General features: G+C 44.3%; 1 protein-coding gene across 1 annotated transcript in view; it reads right to left on the bottom strand.

The window, feature by feature from the left end:
• Positions 1-4,338: 4,338 nt before the first annotated feature.
• Positions 4,339-21,604, bottom strand: part of Efcab11 (EF-hand calcium binding domain 11) — a 136,856-nt gene continuing 119,590 nt past the window's right edge. The window contains exon 6 of the mRNA XM_042692674.1: positions 4,339-4,527. Coding sequence (XP_042548608.1) covers positions 4,446-4,527 — 82 coding nt within the window. The 3' untranslated portion in view covers positions 4,339-4,445. The remainder of the gene's footprint in view (positions 4,528-21,604) is intronic.

The following is a 21,604-nucleotide window of genomic DNA, read 5'->3' as shown; positions in this document are numbered from 1 at the left end:
CCGCTCGGACTCAGGAGAAAGCAGTGATGAGGCTTGAGTTCGGGCTGGTGGGTTGAGGCCATTACTAGCTTACAGCTAGCACAGGGAAGACAGTGCTGAATCACAGTGAGGGGACAGAGGCAGGGGACACGGCAGCTTTAGCTTCCTCTGCCACCTGCAATGGCTCCTTCCTGGTCTCTAGAAGACTCTTCTGTGCAGCCCTGGTAAAGGTTAATGTCACGGAGGACTCTGCCTTTGGCTGTATGTGCCCCCACAGAGGATTCTCTTGGTTTCAAATGACAGAAAGCAACTGCAGCTGGCTGCAGCAGAAAGATTTATTGGACGGATGAAGGGGTTACCTTGCAGGACCCCAAGGGTCATGCCTGGGACGTGTATAGAAGCTTCCACAAGAACCCCAGGACCACAAGGCTACTCTCTCCTCGCTTGCTCCTTTTTCACCATCTACTGTTTCTCTCTGCAATCATCGCAAACCAGCTGCCTTGGATCTCCACGCTACGTGGCAGAGAGCATGTCTACCACTTGCTCCTGAGTCAGGTTCCTTGCTCAGCCAGACATGCAGAGCAGTCTGCTTGTGCCAGGGTCTTCTATCCACTTGCTAGGCAGAGGCTCTACTATATGAGCCACACCTTCATCCCATTTTGACATGGTAGTTTTGTGTGTTTGGAGGGGGGAGTTGGTGGGGCTTGAACTCCGGGCCTGGGCACTGGCAAGGCGAGCACTCTAGCACTTGACCCACAGCACCACTTCTGGTTCTCTGGTGGTTAATTGAATAAGAGTCTCATGGGCTTTCCTGCCCAGGCTGGCTTTGAACCATGATCCTCAGATGTCAGCCTCTTGAGTAGCCAGGATTATAGGCATGAGCCACTGGTGCTGGGCTGCCATTTTTTTTTTTTTTTTTGGTCTGTCGTGGGTCTTGGGCGCTGTCCCTGCGCTCCTTCAGCTCAAAGTGAGTGCTCTACCGTTTGAGCCATAGCACCACTTCCGGTTTTCTAGTGGTTTATTGGAGATAAGAGTCTCATGGACTTTCCTGCCTGGGCTGGCTTTGAACTGTGATCCTCAGATCTCAGCCTCCTGAGTAGCTAGGATTACAGGCATGAGCCACTGTGCCTGGCTTTGCCATGGTTATTTTTGAGATTAGGGTCTTACTTTTTACCTGGACCACAATCTTACAACTTACACTTTTCATATTGGCTCGGGAAAGGCACATGTCACGATGTCCAGCTTGCTCGTACTCTCTCTTTTCCTCTTCCTTCCTTCCTTCCTTTTTCTTTCCTTCCTTCCTTCTTCTTTCCTTGTTTCTTTTCTTCCTTCCTCCTTCCTTTCTTTTCTTTTTTGTTAAGATCCTTTTGGGGGTGGGGTGGGGAGAGGCTGGGTTGGCCTTAAACTGTGATCCATCTGATCTCTGCCTCCTGAGATGCCAAGGTTTGGACTTGAATCACCATGTCCAGCCTCACTGACCTTGAGTTGAATAGATGCTCATTCTTGGAACCATTCAACTAAGGTCCGACTAACAAGGTCACAATGAACAGAAAACAGCTTGAAGACTGGCAACTGGGATCTGAAAGTGAGAAGCGGTGGAAAGAGCTTGCAGATTATGGGTTGTGCCTAGGGAAAGAGAGAAGGAGAGGAAGGAGGCAGGGGCAGTGCTTTGCTTTTCCTCTTCATGTCTTTGTTCTGAGAACCTGAATCTTCCTAAGCAGCAAATCCCAAGCGTCCTCTCCCTTCTCCATGAGGTAGCAGCTGTGTTTTCTTCTAAGAAAGAAATGGGATGGCTGCCTGGGTCTACAACCGGCCCTGGCTACACCTGGATGAGTCCTCAGTGGCCAGGTCCATGTTGTGTAGGTGAATTATAGTGGACTGATCCGAAGGCCCAACACAGCCTCTCTGGGGGTCTCTAGACTTGGAGCAGGACAAGCCATGGGCCAGTCCCTAGGGTAGTGTGCGTCTGTCGGTGAGTGTGGAAGGAAGCTGCAGGCGCTGCAGCTGTTGGCTCCTGAAATCTTGCCTTCTTTCTGTTAGGTTCCATCACATGGAAACATAGACATGTTTTCTAACAAATTCTCTTGTGGTCTAAGGTAGTCTGGGTGGTTTTCTGTCGTGGAGAACAAAGCATCTTGCCTGGTCAGGGGTCAAGGAGGTTGCCCAGAGTATCCAGCCTTGCGTCTGCCTCCCACATCCACTGTGGGAGAAGACCCCGTCTCCCCCTTCCTACCCATACCTCCTGGGAGCAATGACACTGATAGGGTATTGCAATTCCAGCACTGGCTCAAAGAATGACACTTTATTAGCATGCTCTGCAATATTTTGTAGTTAAAAAAATCTAAAATCTACCCGAGTTGTGAAATGGTAACTCATCTGAACCATACCTTAAGAATGACAATAAAATTATATTTAAAAGAAAAATCTAGGGGCTGGGAAGGTGGCTCAGTGGTAGAGCGCTTGCCTTGCATGCATGAGGCCCTGGGTTCGATTCCTCAGCACCACATACACAGAAAAAGCTGGAAGTGGCGCTGTGGCTCAAGTGGTATCGCGCTAGCCTTGAGCTGAAGAGCTGAGGGACAGTGCCCAGGCCCAGAGTTCAAAGACTGACAAAGTTCAAAGAAAGAAAGAAAGAAAGAAGAAAGAAAGAAAGAAAGAAGGAAGGAAAGAAGGAAAGAAGGAAAGAAAGGTCTAAAATCTGTGTCATTTCAGTCTTGAGATAAGACTCAATGACTTAATTATTCACTTTATGATGGAAATACTTGCTGAATTAAATCCTACCCAAAATCAGAAAAGGCATTCTATCAGAGGGAATAATTTGTACCAAAAAACCCCCACATAGGTTAACTTAATGATATCATTAATTCATTTTGTGTTTGCAATAATATTTCATCTTCAAGGCTTAATGATTTTTAGTGTTTCTTCAGCTTAGATTGAGTTCAGTTTATTAATATTTGAATATACTCCCATTTTTAAACCAACTTCTAATGTGGGAATAATTTTAAGTATTTATAGGAAAACCATGAATTAGTATAGATAATTCTCTACTTTTCACTCAGTCTCTCCTACTGCAGACATTTTATATGGGTGAAGTATATTGTCACAATTGACGAACCATTACCAACACCTCTTTGGAGCTCAATTCTTGCACTGGCTCTACCTTATGTCTCTTTCTACTCCAGGACACCAAATTACATTTAATTGTTTTATCTCCTTGGACTCCTCTGGCTTATCACAGTTTAAAACTTTATTAAAGCTATCATCTGCTAATAATCTCTATGAGAACAGAACTTGCTTAATATTTCTGTTTTACACATTTACATTCTACTTGACCTTTAAATGCTTAATACTTTAAAGTATGAATTATAGCAAAGATTGTTTCACAAATGTTGTTAAACGTTGTGAATGGCGAGCTGAACCCTGTATGAATGTTGATACTAGTAGCCTGGAATAATTTTAAATAAATGCCCCATGTCCAGTACAGCTATCACTGGTGCTTACAGACAGGGTCTGCAAGGCACAGAGATCTGAATCTCAAGATGGACGGCTGAGGTTATGGAGAGCTTGAATCATGTTTGATGGCAGAACATACCAAAACCAGAAATGTGCATCCCAGGCATTCTGTTTCTCAGAAAAAACCCAGGCCAGGCCAGGCCTTACAGAGTTCTACAAATGCATCTTCTGCCCTCCAGGACCTCTGCTACATCCTGGTTTCTTTGTCTTGTTTAGCCAATCCTCTGCACCCAGAGTGTGGTCATGATTTGAACTCTCAGTACATTTTCTTAGAGAACTTCAGTCTTTGTTTTCCCAACACTTTGCTCATTGCTTGAACACAGTAAGCAATAACAGGAAGAATGTTTTTCCTTTTCAACCAAAGTTGAATATGTTACTGGCAGGATAAAGGGTGCCCCCTCCCCCACCCCCAGCCCTTTGGAGCTGATGAGCACCAGGGATCTAGATGGCTAGCGAAGACTAGGAAACGAGGCAAGTGGAGCTCTCTACTCTGCAGTGTGTGTGGGGGTATGTGTATGTGGGGGGTGAGGGTGACAAAAAGCAGAGTTTCCCCGATGTCTAGGATTCTGAGACCAAGAATATGATTGGCCTTCAAAAACTTGAAGTCATCCTGGCTATTCAGGAGGCTGAGATCTGAGGGTTGTAGTTTGAAGCCAGTCCAGGTAGAAAAGTCCCTATGAGACTCTTATCTCCAATAAACCACTCAAAACCAGGAAGTGGTGCTGTGGCTTAAGTGGTAGAGCACTAGCCTAGAGTACAAAGAGGCTCAGGGACAGTACTTGAGTTCAAGCCCCACGACCAACAAAAACAAAAATACTCCCCCCCCCCCCCCCCCACACACAAAAGTTGAAGAATTTAATCACACGTTTATGGCATCACATTGTGAGCAGAGCAGTCTGTTTGACCGTCAATCTATGGATAACCTCACAAATGCCCACCCTAGTTCACAAATGTTAGGATTCACTTTGTCCATAGTTCATGGCGTATTCAAAGTCTCTGAAGCTGACATGACCGTCTGAGTCTCGATCCACCTCCCTGAAACACAAAACAGAAAAATATTTACACATTATCCTCATCAGTGATTTCACATCAAGAGCACACTAGGATCTTTATCTGCATGTTTCTCTTTTTTTTTTTATTGTGAAACTACTGTACAGAGGGGTTACAATTACATGGGCAAGATAATGAGTACATTTCTTATCAAGCATTGTAGCCTCCTCCTTTGTTTCCCCTTCCGATCCCTTCCCATCCTCCCTCCCCCGCCCCCCCCATGAACCCTCCTCCCCACCCCACCAAAGTTGTAAAGTTCGTTTTTGACATAATGACTTGTACGTCTCACTGTTGCAGTGGGTCCACCTGTATCCCTATTTAAGCGATTTGTTTTTCCCCTTCCCCTCCACAAATTATAGCAACATCAAATACAGTGAAAGCAGGGGTTATACCATGTGGGAGGGACATACAAAGCAACAAAGAAATAATCTTATAAATGTGTTAGAAACAATCGCATGAAAGAAAAAAACATTTGAATACATATCTTAGGGTTCATTTCCCTAACATCAACTTATCTAACCTTTTCTGCTTGACTCAGACATATACTAGTTATTGCAAATAAGGGAAACCATGGGACCTATGTTTCTTTGGGCCTGGCTTACTTCACTTAATGTAATTTTTTCCAAGTCTTTCCATTTCCTAACAAATGGGGCAATGTCATTCTTTCTGATGGAGGCATAGAATTCCATTGTGTATATATACCACATTTTCTTGACCCATTCATCTACTGAGGGGCATCTGGGTTGGTTCCATATCTTAGCTATGGTAAATAAGGCTGCAATAAACATAGTCGTGCTGGTAGCTTTAGTGTGGTCTTGTTTGTGAACATTTGGGTAAATGCCCAAATCATCTGCATGTTTCTGTGTGAGACAGAAACCTATCTTTTGTCTACATTGAGAATAAATATAAGCTGGAGTCATTATTGAAATATACAGAAATAATACTCTAAATTTATTTAGAGATGAAGCCAATTGTATATATTATAAAAGGAAAGGAGAAATAATTGTTCCTCTAGTTGTTCTGCACTTATCTATGACAAAACACACACACACAAACATTTAATCAGAGAAATACGCCATAAACAAATAAGAAATAAGCCAGGCACTGGTGGCTCACTCCTGTAATCCTAACTACTCAGGAGGCTGAGATCTGATGATCGTGGTCCCAAAACTGCCAAAGCAGACAAATCTGTGAGACTCTTATCTCCAATTATTCAGCAAAATGCCAGAACTGGAGGTGTGTCTTGAATGAGAGTGCCAGCCTTGAGTGAAAAAGCTAAGTAAGGCCACAAGGTCCTGAGTTCAAGTTCCAATACAGAAGACAGACAGACAGACACACAGACCCACAGACCCACATATAAACATAGTGCATCTGAAAGGAGAAAGGAAAACTCATGGGTAGTGGTCCAGATTCCTCTAGGAAGACATTCTAAAACAATGTGTAACATACCTTCGATAGAGCTTCTGTGGTTGAGGTAAATTACATTCTGTGGCAGCAACAAATAGCATCGGCCATGACACAGGACTTTTGAAAGCAAAGACCAGCCCAAGCAAGAGAGCCACTAATCACAGTAATAGTTTTAAAGCAGGCTTTTAAAATATTGAATTCTAAAATAAACTTTCTGAATATTTCATGCCAAAGTCTCTGAAGTCTGTAATGGTGCTGGCTAAGAGTGGTGATTATTTTTCATTTCTTTTGAAGTAGAGAAAAACCCCTACTTCTCTGCTCCAGGGCAAAACCATGTTGCAGTGTGTTCGAGTAAAACGATTGTAGACTAAAGGGGTCATTATTCTTGTTACTTCCTTTGGTGAAATATACATGATGATTTCATGCTATATCTTAAGGATAGCATGTCAGATCTCTTCTAACGGATTAGAAGTAATCACTATCACACATTACTGACTGCAGATTATAAATCATCCCTTTATAAAATTAGTGAGTTGAAGGTTCTTAATATTGCCTAAGTATTTTCTTCCCAAGGAATCGGATTAGATAAATGGCCTTTTTCTTCTTTCTACTCCGAATTCGTAAGGTTGAACTATCAATTTCAGAGGGTGAGTCAAGTGAATATCCTAGAAAAAGTGATGTTTCAAATAAACTGCTTCTGAGAACTTTCTGGGTTTTTTGTTTTGTTTTGAGGCACTGGTGTTTGCAGAGAAGGGACTCCAATGTCTTGTTTTCTCTGTAAATAATCTCTGTTGTCATCGTATTTAGCTCAAATTTTAGATCCGATTCAGCTTGCTTGGCTTATCCAAGTTCCAATCAGAAAATGGGCATAGTATGCCCAAGAAAGGATCCAAAGGGGGCAGCTCATGTATATGACCTGGTGTGGCTTTACACTGACGTCATGCAGAGTGGGATGTCTTATTTATATGAAGAAGGAAATACACTGAAATCGTTTATGACTTGTGACTTTTCTTCCCAGACATGAGCAGATCTGGTCAGGTAAAGAAGAAACTCAAGTCTCAAGGCTATAATTGTAAAAGCAAAAAAAAAAAAGCAAAAAAAAAAGGTGGTTTTCAGACAGAAATATGCCGTGAGGATTTCACAGCACCCACACTGTCACAGAAAGGAAGGAACAGATGTGGCTAGTGGGCAGAGCTGGAGGTGTGGAGATGAGCACAGGAAGATGGTGACATTAGGTAAACAGGAAGTGGCTCATCATTTCTGTTTACACAGTCCAAGAATGGCAGCCATATGCAATCAGTGCCAAAACACTCTGCTACTCTTCACTACCCGCCCCCCCCCCCCCCCCCCCCCCCCCCCGCCAGCTCCAGGAGGGTGTTCCCACCTCTAAACCTGTGGCAGGCAACAGCATGCATGACTCTGGGAAATAGATGACAATATTAGGAAAATTCTATCCATTCCCAAGAGGTTCAGGGGATTGAAGAAAGTGAATCCTGTCTACAGAGTCTTCAAAAAAAAAAGTAGTGAGGTAAAACCCAGAGAAGACACCACCCTTGCAACCACCTATCAGGAATCTCAGACTCTGTCTCCCTCCTCAACTACACTTGCCAAACACAGACTAGGGACAGGAGGCATCTGCTGACATCTGAAATGTGGTCATGGGCTGGGCCTGATGGCTCATATATGTAACCATAGCTTCTTGGGAGGCTAAGATCAGGAGGATCATGGTTCAAGGCTAGCCTGGGCAGAGTTCTTAATATCCCATCAACAATAATGACAACAACTATAACAACAAACCTGGGCATGGTGGTACATGTCTGTCATCCTAGCTACAGGGGAGGGGGAAAGTAGGAGGATCACAGTCTAGGTTGGCCTGGGAGAAAGTGAGACCTGATTTGGAAATAATATGGCCATTAACAATAAAAACTGCTTTCTAAAAATGTAGCCTCCCTCCCTCCCCATTCAAGTTAAAGGTGCTTTTTGTTTGTTTGTTTTTGAGACACATAAAAGAGACCTGGAATTGGCTCTGGGGAGTAGGGTCTCCAAAGACCTGTCCGTTCCAGGTAATGCAGTATGAACAAGCGAGGAAGGGAACGGGAGGAGCCCCGCTGTAACACCCCAGGGTCCTGACTGACTGCTCCGTGTTCTGGGTCTTCAGAGCTGCATGTGCTGTGCATTACGGCCTCCCCAAGCCTAGACCCTGGGCCCTGACGGGCACACACACCATGGGGAGATGATGAGCTTGGGGTATCTTATTGTCAGGGGCTGAGGCCTGATTTAGAGATTTTTTTCTTTTCTGAGCAGAAGCAGAAGAGAACAAGAAAAGCAGGTGGGAAGCAAATGGTACCACCAGCCACCAACTCTATTCGCAGACAGCAGGAAGAACTGAAGAGCCACAAACCCTCTAGGAAAGTGTGAGGAGCTTGAAAAGAGAACCCCACAGAGTGTGGACTGGGGGTTCCAGGCAGCACTGTGTGAGCCAGCCAGGGCAGGAAGCCCTCGGCTGACACTTGAGATACCCCGAGAATTGCAGTCGGGACTAGACAATCCGTTCTGCTTAATTCCCACAAGTTTTCTATCTGTGAAAATACAAACATTTCCAGACCCATTGTCCTCAAAAGTAGTTCCGGTTACTATGACGAGTGCAAGGGGAATGGTTTTTTTTCTCTATTCATCTGACTTATTGAACAAGGCCATTTTCTCTTCCTGGTGATGGGGGCTGTGTGGGGTTCAACAGCCCCGGTTGCATTCTGCCCAGTGACTCCACGCTGGCAGCCCCTCAGGAAGCCACGACCACAGCATTCCCTCCCTGTGAGGCTCTGAGGGTGAGCGGGGGTGGGGAGGGGGCGGGGGGGGGGGGCAGCGATTGCTTTACTTAAATGGTGAGCTATTCTCCCAAGGCGTAACTGTTTCTTGTAGGAGAAGATTTCAATCAGAACAATTTTCTTAGAATGTTCCAGAAATACTTACTTCTTGGAAGGTAGTTTTTGTTGTAAAATCATTTGCAACACATGGCCAGGATTCCAAAGGCAGAGAGAAACATATTAGCTTTTGGCAGGGTGTAGGGGCTCAACTCTGTACTCCTACCTGTTTGGGAGGCAGAGATGGGCGGGCTGGGGGGGGGGGTGGGGAGGGGAGGGAATCATGGTTTGAGGCTACCCTGGATAGAAAAGCTGGTGAGAGTCCAGCTCATTCAATAGGTGGGTAGAGCAGAATGGGTCTATCATCCCAGCTCTGAGACAAGTACAATGTCTGGGTATAGGGGTGCATGTTTGTCATCCCCAACAACCCAAGGAAATCCAAGTAGGATATTCACAGACCAGGCTGGCCTGGACACAGAGTGAGACCATACCTTGAAAACAGTCTGTAAAAAATGGGACAGGAGGAGTGGCTCAAGTTAATAGAGCATCTGCCTAGCAACTGTGAGGTCCTGAGTTCAGTCCCCAGTACTAATGAGAGAGAGAGAGGAGAGACATGAGGGGAGAGAGAGAGAAGAGGAGGAGAGAGAATAGCTTATAGATTTTATTCAGTCCCCAGTACAGACAAGAGAGAGAATGAGAGAGGAAAGAGGAAAGAGATGAAAGAAGAAAGAAATACCATTTTCAAGTAGAAACAAGAATGCAAGTTGGCATCTATCTACACTGTAATTGCAAGACTAGCCAACATGGATGGTCATCTGGGCATAAGTTGAAGGTTATCTGTCAGAGGAGACAGAGATGGTTGGGTTATGGGGAATTCTGTCTTCATATGACAGATTCTCTCTTTTAGTCTGAATTTCCCAAACAAGTGGCTTTGTTTCACACAGTCCAAATCCTCAACAGCTGAGCAGGGGCTCCCAGCCTGAGCAGGCTTGTGGGAGGCCGAAGGGCTGCCCGGTGCACGGTGGGGTATTCAGCCGCTAGATGGCAGTAGCACCTCTCCTGCGCTCTACCCTCTGTGACAGCCAAAAATTGCCAGGTGTGTCCTGGGGGAACCAGACCACCCCGAAGAACTACTGAGCCAGAGGAGCCATGGTCTGAGGCAAGCCTTGGGTATATTCTAGTAAAAAAAAATATTTTTTTTCTTTAAAAGACTTTAAAGACAAGTGACTTCCAGGGTGCCTAGGGCGCACGTTTTGCTGGATGGATTATGCAGATAATCATCCTTGCACCTTGCCTGGGCAACAGTGAAGCTTTTTCATTGAGCTTGCTGGGTCTCGGTCAGTACCACGCACCTGTGTGTCCCAGCAGACAGACTGACAGACAGTAACTCTGATGAGTTGCTGGCATGGTCACACAGTGGGTCACCCGCCGCATTAAGGAGAAGCTAATGGGGGGAGGCGATGATGTCAATGAGAAGTTTTGCTAGTGGGATTTTTGTAGTGGGGAAAAGAGAGAGAGAGAAAAAAAGAATCTCTCATTCCTACCTAGAGTCATTTCAAAGAAAATAAGCCGCCATTGTAAGGGCAAAGTGATTTAAAAAAAAAGAAGAGTAAAAATCACCCCACAAGCAAGGCGCTGGGGACCAGGGGCCCCGCAGTACAGGGGCACTCAGGACAGCACCCCATGTGCAGCCTTGTCTCCCACAGAGGAGCCCGCTGCCGTCTGCACTGCCAGCCCCTCTCCCTGTGCTGATGGGCGTCTACAGCAACCACTTGCTTACGTGTCTATTAACTTTTACCATCTGAGAGACGCGGGCTGAGAAGAGCTACTCAGCTTCTCAGGGACGATGGGAGATGCCGAGTTTGCCTCTCCCTGTGGCGAAGGAGTGCCCTTTCCTCCGCATTGGGCTTCCTCTGTGAGCATCGCATACACTCTACCACCAAACTGGACCTCGGCCACTGCTGAGAGCTCCTGCTTGGCCACATCTTGTGCCAACTCGTTTATTATCTTTATTTTATTTAGTTATTTTGGTGTTGAGACTGAAGCTTGAACCCAGGGCATGGATGCTGTCCCTTTGCATTCAAGACTGGCACTCTACCACCCGAGCCACACTTCTGCTCCTGGCTTTTTGGTGGTTGATTGGAGATAAATGTCTCCCAGACTTTTCTACCTGGGCTTGCTTTGAACTGTGATCCTCCAATCTCAACCTCCTGAGTAGCCAGGATTACAGCTATGAGCCAATGGCACTAGGGTCATATTATCTTTCAATAGTTGTACAAAGGGGTTTCATCAACATATCAATTTATGATTACAATGTATCATCGTTCCTCCCAATCTCTCTCAATCCCACGCATCCCTCGAGTTACATCAACTTACGCTATTTTCCCAGGAACATGCTCTTACACATTCTCATTCTCTCCCTCCCCCCATCTCTCTCAAAGTAAGGAAAAAGAAGACATTAAGACCCCAGAGGGCAACCTTTGACCAACAAGGTAGTGATTCAGTGGATAATTGCTTTCTCCGTCTGCCCCTCAGGCAGACAGCTCTGACTTCCTTCTTTTTTGGCTCAGTGCAGGTTCTGATGGGATCAAACTCCAGTTGCTCATAGCTGTAATAAACTTGATAGCAGATACTTGAATTGATTCCCCCCTCACTCCCTGCCATTCTCTGTTTCACACAAGTCCTCATCACTGGCTCTGTTGCCAAGAGGAACCTAGGTTAAAACACAGTGGAAAGTTTATTCTGAGAGATGAGGTTCACACGGAGAATTTAAATAGCCACCAGCAACAGTACGTCACACCGTATTCTCGTTCAGTTAACAGGGATCTCACTATCTGAAATAGATCAGAGTCTTCAGCTATTCGAGAAATGCTTTTTAAAGCAAGTTAAAACATTGTCTTTAAGAAGAATGTTGAAGCTAGGCACTGGTGGCTCATGCCTGCAATCCTAACTACTTAGGAGCCTGAGATCTGACGACTGTGGTTTGAAGCCAGCTCATCAAGGAAAGTCTGAGAAACTCTTCTATCTTCCAATTAACCACCAAGAAGCCAGAAGTAGAGCTGTGGCTCAAATAGTAGAGTTCCAGCCTTCAGTGGAAAAAGCTAAGGGTCAGCGCCCAGGCCCTAAGTTCTTGAATCCACCACTCTCCTTAGAAAAGTGTTGAGGTTCTGGACAACTGAAATGTTAAAGGTAATTTCTCTCTTCACTATCTAATACACATCTTACCTACGAATGTTTAACAAGTCAACAAAAGGTAGACTAGATTTTAAGTCTAGTGAAGAAAGTAAGTTCCTGAATTTAAACTCCTTAGAGGATCCTTTTGGGTGCAGAGGTCCAGCTAAGAGCTGATGATAAGTTTAGACTTAACTATTTAGGATGGACTGTAAATAATAAAAGGAGATCCAGGTCAGACCAAGCAGGCAAAATGACACAAGCAGTCAAAGTCTGCCCTTGGTAGAACCATATCCAGCCACAGACACTGATGCAGTAGGTAGTGTTGGTGGATACTGTTACTTACTTCCTCAACATCCACCCCACCCACTCTGGGCTGTGCAGTACCTAGGTGGCTGGGGGGAGATCGATCCCCTCCTCCAGCAACCTGTCAATCACTTAATCCCGCCTCCATACCACAGTGACTGGCTAAAGACTGATTGACTTAGGCTAACGGGTACATGGCATTCCTCCCCTGGCCTCTAATGATGGGTAAAGGGTTGGTCCCAACATAATAAAGTCCACAGATTCTGTTTGCAAGTTAAGAAAGGAGCTCTTTGAGTGTGGACATGTGGTATGCAAAGGTGAGTGTTGGTTTTACATCTGACTTGTCCTCCCATAAGACACCCACTCCGCATCAGTCCTGTCATCTAGTGGCACACTGATCCAGGCTTTCAAGGGGGGTAATTAACAACCTCAGTCAGAGCTGTGCACATGGGAAGGGAAAGGCTATCAATAACTGGGCAAGCTGTAGTCTAACCAAACCAAGCCCGAAGCTTGTCCTATGTCAAGACTCTTAGCCACTGATCCATTAAATCACCTGTGTTGTTTAAAGGGATCTGCAATGCATTTCCTGCTCTTGCTGGTGAAATCATCCTCACGGACTAGGTATCCTGCCTGAGACCTTGCTATATCTGCAACTTGGTAGCGAGACTGTGGATGCTCAATAAATGTATGTTCCCAGACGCCAGCGCATGCCTGAACTGTGAATAATACCAAACCCTATGGATACGCTGCTTCTTCCTATGTACCCATCCTTAGGATAATTTTTAAGACATACATGAGGCACAATAATAATTATGACAAAAATTAGGATATAACAACATAGTATGATGATTCACTGGCATCATGAATTCCATTCACGATTAAGAAAAATGTGGGTTTGTTGAACAGAAGCAATGAGATACCCTGAAAGTAGATTTGCTAATCAAGACAGCTGCTCGGTGACTGAAGGGTTCATAATGGTCCTGAAGGACCAGTGTGAGCCTCCCAGGCAAAGGGAAGATGCCCACACCTCCCTGGACAGAGCAAGATGAAATGCTCCTCACAGTCATGTGCTTGCTATTAAAACTTATGATCATTTATTCCTGTAATTTCCATTGTTGATTGAGTAATTAAAGCTGGGAAAATAAAAAAAATAGATGAGCAAGGAGGGGACCTATTGTGTGTGTGTGTGTGTGTGTGTGTGTGTGTGTATGTGTGTATGTGTGTTTTGGTCAGTTGTGGGCTTGAACTCAGGGATTGGGCACTGTCCCTGAGAAATTCAGCTCAAGGATCATGCTCTACCACTTTGAGCAGCTCCACTTCTCATTTTCTGGTGCTTAACTGGAGATAAAGAGTCTCACGGACTTTCCTGCCCAGGCTGGCTTTGAACTGCAATCCTTGGATCTCAGCCTCTTAATGGCTAGGACTTCAGGCATGAGCCACCAATGCCTGGCTATAAATTTTGGGAGGGAGGGTAATGATTTCATTTTGAAAGAAACCTTAAGAAAATTCAGATTTCTCCTTAGATCCCAAGATTCTGAATTATTTGCTTCAATTCTATATTCAAAAGGAGGAACTTGCTTATACTCATCAGCAATTTCTGTTTATGCTGTCTTTAAGCATGATTCTTGACCAATATGTGTTTTTCTCTCACTATGGAGTGACTGATTGTCCAGGTCCAAAAAAAAAAAAAAAAAAAAAAAAGGAGTGGGGAATGAGATGTAAAATGCAGTCATAGATGGTAAAATGATTACCCGTAAGTAATGACTCACGTTTCCCATTTTATACATTTGAAGCATGAGGAATCTTATTTCAAAAAGCTAGATATATTTAAAAGGAAGAAAGAGTATAATTTCAGCATGCCTAAATCTCAGGAAGCCACAAGTGTGACAGCTTGTGGGCCCAGAGACAAATGCAATCCACAGACAGCCTGAGTCTCATTTCTGCCAAACAGTCTGATTATTTCTTCTCTGGCACTGATTTGACAGAGCTGTTACTAAACAGTGATGCGATCTTCATTTTGTTTGATTCTCTGGTAGAGAAGTGACAACAAGAAAATAGAAGATTAGACAGCTGTAAGGATAAGGGGTACAGGTCAACTCAAACATCTTTACACTTGCTATTTAAAAAAAAAATCTTTTGCCTGTCATCCTAGCTACTCAGGAAGCTGAGACCTGAGGACTGGGGTTCAAAGCCAGCCTGGGCAGGAACACCTAGGAGACTTTTATCTCCAATGAACCACCAGAAAACCAGAAGTGGCGCTGGCTCAAGTGATAGAGAGCTCGCCTTGAGATGAAGTGCTTAGGGATAGTATCCAGGCCCAGACAGAGTTCAAGACCCATGACCACCACCCACTACCACCACCAACAAAAAAAAATCTTTCCTGTACTTTTGGGTCGTTAGATCTTCCAGTCTTCCTCCATGCAGCGTCTGTGCACCTACTTCAGGCCCAGCTGAGAGTGGCAGGGGCAGTGGCTTAGGAAGGAGCTTTGGGCTCAGGCAGGAGACGCAGCTTTGGAATCTTGGGTAAGTCTTTCAGCTGCCTGGAATTTTCCAGTTTCTCACTTGTCAGGTCGAATGGTTTCTTAGATTTGATTAAGCTCTGAAATTTGATGACGCTAAGTGATGTCTTACAACGAATGCCTTTGTATACAGAAAATTTAGAAGTATAGTCGGGTGCCAGTGGCTCATGCCTGTAAACTTAGCTGTACTCAAGGGATTGAGATCTGAGGATCACAGTCTAAACCTAGTACTAGCAGAAAAGTCCGTGAGAAGACTTCAGTGATACCATGAGTCTTGAGTGAAAAAGCCAGCCGTGAGTATAGGCCTCTGAGTTCAAGCTCCAGGACTGGCATTAAAGAAAAAAAAAAGAGAAAGAAAATTTTAAAAATGTAAACCATTTCCTGTTAACCACTTAAACCACTTTAGCCTTTTAAAAACAGTAGTTTGAGTCTTCGACCATGTGGAACTATAAACATATATAAATGCAAGAGGAAAGAAAAAAGATCCTGCTTTAGCAGTGTGAAATATGAACAGAGATAAGGCCATTTCTATTCCAAATGATCACTTTTGCTGAGATATCCAGTATCATCTTGAACTTGATTATGAGATAAAAGAAATGGGACAGAGATGGCAATCATTTAATCTCTTAAGAACAGCTATTCTGAAGAGCTTTTCACTCTGGGCTCAATAGATTTCTCACAGGTTATGATCTGGCTAGAAAGAAAGCATAATGATGAGGAAAATTATGTTTTCAATGACACATGCTTTTACAGTACAAGTCTGTCCACAAAGAAGGCAATAAAATGAACTCTGACCACGCTAACAGATGGCGTAATGGCTGAGTACAGAGATGCGGCCTCTTGGAAAGCAACAAGTTCATATCCTTGATTGGAGGTTTAGGAATGAGGTGAACTTTCAAATGTAATGCAGGAAAGATGACATACTTCTAGACAAGAAAGCTGAGTGTTAGTGGGTTCAGGAAGGCTTGGAGAGATGGACTAAAAGAATAACGAGCTTCATTTTTGCTAATGCAACAAATAGAGTTGAAGTTGAAATGCAAACTATAAACATTAAGCCATTTGTAAATGCCCTACTAATAACATTGTTAGCCACTGTTTGGAAGGAAGCTTGCTTTTTAAAAGGCAGAGTGCCTCACAGCCAGAAAATACCAATTGTCAAATAGTGCTTATTTTTCTCTGATGTGTCAAATAATGCTTATTTTTCTCTGATGCGAGAGAAGAATTGCAGAGATTATTTGCTAACTTGTTCTGCATGTGTGAATGTGTGTGTATGTGTGTGTGTGTGTGTGTGTGTGTGTGTGTGTATGTACCAGGACTTGAACTCAGGATCTGAGCACTGTCCTATAGCTTTTGTGCTCAAGGCTGGTACTCTACCACTTGAACCACAGTTCCACTTCCACTTCTGGCTATAAAAGTGGATCTGTGGCTCAGTGGTAGAGCTGTTTAAATGATGATTAGTGTTTCATGGATTTCCCGCCCGATAGGCCTTAAAACTTGATCCTCAGATCTCAGTCTCCTGAGTAACTAAGGATTACAAGTGTGAGCCACTGGTGCACAGCTATTTGCTCTTTTCAAAGGGAAATTAAAACACGTAAGTCTAAAGTTGATCTGAAAAACAAATCTGCTATAAAATTCAGAACATAAAAAATGATGTCAAAAAATAAATCATCGGAAATTAAAAGTACTCAAAATCAATGATCAAGAACAGAGTCCAGAAATCTGTATGACCAAACAAGTTCAACCAAACTTTACTTTCATCTCCTCCCCGTCTCCTTACCGTACAGCCAGGAGTTCTGGGAGAGAAACGTTAGCAACATAATGATGTAGAACAGAGAAGATTTGTGGCTCTCACTAATTAAAAACATAACATTTCAAAGGAGGGTACAGGACATGACTGTCACTCTGGGGACAATGATAGATTAGGCCAGATTCTGAAACTGTCTCTCATCTGGGGTTAGCTAAGACTTAGCAGAAATCCAAGTCATTTACTCTTTATATCTTGGTCATAGAAAAAATATTTTAAAATCTTGTGAAGCTAGGTGCCAGTGGTTCAAACCTCACTACTCAGCAGGCTGAGATCTGAGGATCACAATTTGAAGCCTGTTCAGGCAGGAAAGTCTGAGATTTTTTTCCCCAATAGACTATCAAAAAGCCAGAAGTGGAGCAATGGTTCAAGTGGTAGAGCCCTAACATTGAGCCCTGAGTTCAAGCCCCAGGTCTAGTACCACCTCCCACCCCCTAATCCTGTGAAGTACACTCCCCCCAATAAATGAGAATTCAGGAATTTATAGAAATTAAAAGAGTTCCAGCCGTTTTTATTTTAGTGTTAAATAATACATTCAGGGAAAACAGATCTTCCATCCAGCCCATTTCTCATTGATGTGTATCACTGAGCTAATAGCAAATCTGGCTTTCGATCAATATAATTATAATAAATTACGAATGTTTCATTTATAGTAAATTCCTAGCATTTAAAACTTCGAGACCTGTGGGCAATGACCATCGACATAAAAAGTGAATAATATTTTATAATGTAACAATTGCCTCAAATTATCAGAAGTACTCTATTAGTAAGAGTCTTACCTATAATCAGAAAGTCACACCAAATGGAATGACCACAGGCTTTTAACAAGAGACTCTCAATCTAAAGCGATGAAGGTTCAGAGGGCATTATAAGCATTTAGAAAATTATAAAATGCCCAGGAAATGGGGACACGGCCAAAGCAATAACATTCCAGGGTTAAAGCAAGGGACTCCAAGTCAAAGGCCAGAAGGGACATTTGAAGGCTGAATAAAAAAAAAATCTGCACATACTTCTCCATTTAGTAGCTAGAAGATTGGACTACAATAATTCTCAAAGCTGGTATGGAGGCAGGGAAAGGAAAGCCAATGGATCTAGGGGCCATCTCGCAGATTGCATATGACATCCGGGCATCTCAACTCCAGACAGGCTTCTCCCCCCTGCAGCTCAGCACTAAACCTTCCTCCCCAGGAGGGGGGCTCTGGGCCCAAGCTGGTGCAGCAGGCAGGCTACAGACACTGGCTCACAAAGGGGTTTCAAGAATGCGTAAATCACTCCAGGGACATTAGAGACATGGGGGGCTTTCCCTAGCCCTGGGAAGAAACTGCTCTCCTATAAATTGCTACACTAATACCGATTTCAGGGATTCAAATGACTGGCCCCATCCAGCATGACATTTTCTGCCCATTATCTAGTTTCTCCTGCCTCTAGGCAGAGCTACATCATTGATTACACAGCATTTCAGCCACTAAAAAAGGATCACGCTCATCATTAAAGACATTAAGTGTTGATCTGTGCTGGCTAAGTGACTTAAAAGGTTCGTGCCCTCCTAGTAACAACTCAAAGAGGCTATTTCGGGATATTTATTAAACAAATTAAGTATTTACATTATGCTGGAGCACGGAGGCACACAGTCATCGAGAGCACAAGTATAAGACAAAAGCAAGACAGCCTACACAGGGACAGACTGCTCCTTCGGTTTCCAGCAATGGGGGCGGAGGGGCTTCCAGTCTGAACAGGACAGAGACAGTTCTTCTACCCCATTCCCACTAATGGCGTCCTCGCGGCCACCGGCCTAAAGTTCCCCTCACCTCTAGTTTCCTTCTGGAGTACAGTCCACCTCTCTGTAAGAATTGGTCTTCCTGGAGAGAAAATTTAGGAAATCTCTTTGACATCCTATAGACAAAAGGAAATGGGTATAATATACCTAAAATCTTCCCCTAAATGTAGTTTGTTTGTGGGTGGGCTTTGTATTCTTTCTCGGCTTGTTGCTCAAGGCTGGCACTCTGCCACTTGAGCCATACCTTCACTTTTCCAGCTTTTATGTTGATTAACTGGAGATAAGTCTCTGGGATTTGTCTGAGTCGTGATTCTGATTCTCCGATCTGTCTCCTGAGTAGCGGAGATACCTATAGGTATGAGCCACTGGTACTGAATTTCCAACCTAAGGATTTAGTGTCATAACAAAGACAGATCTGACCTATGAAGTGTTTTGTGTAGCCTGAAGTCCACACTATATGGTAATCTCTCTCCCCCACTTGCCCTCTGTCTCTACTCCCCCCCTCTGTGTCCCTTCTTTTAGTATTGGGGGGTCTGAACTTAAGGCTTTGTGCTCACTGAGCAGGCATTCTACCACTGAACCATGCCCCCAGACCATTGTTGAGTTGATTATTTCTGAACTAGAGTCTCACTTCCTGCCTGGAGTTGTACTTGGACTATAACCTCCCAGCTTCTGCTTCACATTATAGTTGGGATGATAGGTGTGTGCCACCACTCCCAGCTTCTTCTAGTGAGATGGAGTCTTGTGGACTTTTCTGTCCTGGCTGGTCTGGAACTATGATCTTCCTGATCCTAGTCTCCTGAGTGCTGGAATTACAGGCATGAGTTGCCATGGCCTAGCTTGTAACTTTCACTTTTTTTTTTGTTTTGCTAGTTCTGGGGCTTGAACTCATGAACTCAGGGCCTAGGCACTGTCCCTGAGCTTCTTTTGCTCAAGACTAGCACTCTACCACTTGAGCCACAGCACCACTTCCAGCGTTTTCTGTTTATGTGGTACTGAGGAATGGAACTCAGGGCTTCATGCATGCAAGGCAAGCACCCTACCACCAAGCCACATTCCCAGCCTGTAATTTTCACTTTTAATGGCTATATACCTTTTTATCCAATAGTTTTATACCATTTCTTGTGTTTTGACTTCTCCAATCTTATTTATTGGTACAAATGTATCAGTGAACATATTTGTTAACAACTTTTTTTTTCTTAGAAATACCTTCCATGGTGGGTGAAAACAATCATGCTGTTTAATGTACGTATATGAAAATGGTGGGGTTGGGAAAGATGGGGGTAATCTGATTGAAGGGAAGATGCATACTAAGATTCATTGTTCTCATAAACTGACACGTTGAAATGAAATTGCCTTGTACAACCACTTCAAGATAACAAAGATAAAGATAAAAAAATACCTTCTATAGTTCATTTATTCATTCACTAGATAAAGAAGAGCTGTGGTGAACTATTGGACGCGGAATCCCTTTGAGTTTGCAGTATAGCCAGGAAAAGACTTAAATTCTTCTACAAGCAAAGTGCAACGGTGCATGTGTTGGTGTCCTGAAAGAGTGATAGAGGAGCTGGGGAGGGGGAAGTGGGCAGAAGATCAGAGCAGCCATCCCCGAAGGAGGAAGGACTGACGTGAGGTGGGAAGAACACTCGGGGAGCTAAGCAGGGAGGTGCTGGTGAGGGGCGAGCTTCCAAGGCAGAAGCAGTGCCGGCCCGGGCCTGTGGCAGGAGTAAGCAAGACACTGCAGAACAAGAAGGCAGCTGTGGCTAGCACACAGGCTGAGGCTGTGCATGGAGCTAATAGGCTGGATGATGGAGGAAATGAAGCTATTCAAGACTGGAATTCCTTAATGGACTCTGGTTATGGTCTGAAGAAGAATGGGAAGCCACCACAGTTCTTCTTCAAGGAAGGAGCTCATGTTCTTAGATATAATTTTGGAAGGTCATCCATGTTGTGCTAGGCAGAAAAATAACCCCTCCTTCCACAAAATATATATTTAAGTCCCAGAACCCCGGGTAATACATAAGAAAGGACATTGAGCATGCAATGGAGTGAAGTTTGCTGTTTTGAAAATAAGCATAGGGGCTGGGACGGTGGCTCAGTGGTAGAGTGCTTGCCTTGCATGCATGAGGCCCTGGGTTCGATTCCTCAGCACCACATAAGCAAAAAAGAAAAAAAAGCTGGAAGTGGCGCTGTGGCTCAAGTGGTAGAGCCCTAGCCTTGAGCTGAAGAGCTAAGGGACAGCGTGCAGGCCCAGAGTTCAGGCCCCATGACCGGACCCCCCCCCCAAAAATAAGTATACTAGCTGGGCATGGGAGGCTTACACCTGTAATCCTAACTACTCAGGAGGCTGAGATCTGAGGATCTGGGCTCAAAGCCAGCCCAGGCAGAAAAGTCTGTGAGATTCTAATCTACAATAAACCACCAGAAAACTGGAAGTGGTGCTGTGGCTCAAGTGGTAGAAAGCTAGCTTTGAGCTGAAGAGCTGAGGGACAGCGCCCAGGCCCAGAGGTCAAGCCCCACAACCGACCAAAAGAACCACAAAAGTATCCTAGATTATCTGACGTAATCGTTAGGGTCATTAAAAGCAGAAGAAGAGAAGAGCAGAGTCAGTGGGATTGAGATACAGAGAGAGAGAGAAAGAGAGAGAGAGAGAATAGGAATGTGAGTGTGTGTGTGTGTGTGTGTGTGTGTGTGTGTAGAAGATGCTAAGCTGTGCTTGCCAAGGGAAAAAAAAATAAGGCAATCTATTCTTGCTTTGAGCCTCCAGAGGGAAATGCAGCCCTAGGGGTGTCTTGATTTTAGCCCAGAGAAAGCCCTTTTGGATTTCTGAAGTGTAAGGTGATATACAGATCCCTGAGTCATTCTATTCTGGGTACCAATGTCAAGGTGGGATGGCTGTTCCTCTTGTTTGTACAGGTAAGCAAGCATGTTGGCAATAACCAGATGAACTTGTATCAGAATGATCAGGACACACAGCAGGATGAAATACAACTGCCAGATGTTGCACACAATGAATGTATTTGACTCATCAGACTACACTGGAGACACATAGAACACATAAGGCATTCAAGAGTAGCACAGCTCCCTGACCTGACACTGGCTATCTACACACCACAACCTCTGCTCAGGAGATAACCAGGTGGATTCCTGACTGCTCCTAGACTCAGCGTGATCCTTTCTGATGACCACGCTGCCCACCACAGTGCTGTCCAGTCCC

The sequence above is a fragment of the Dipodomys spectabilis genome, unplaced genomic scaffold (genome assembly GCF_019054845.1).
Source record: "Dipodomys spectabilis isolate Male_0828 unplaced genomic scaffold, ASM1905484v1 ptg000157l, whole genome shotgun sequence".
NCBI lineage: Eukaryota > Metazoa > Chordata > Mammalia > Rodentia > Heteromyidae > Dipodomys > Dipodomys spectabilis.
This window is presented reverse-complemented; position numbering and strand designations above follow the sequence as displayed.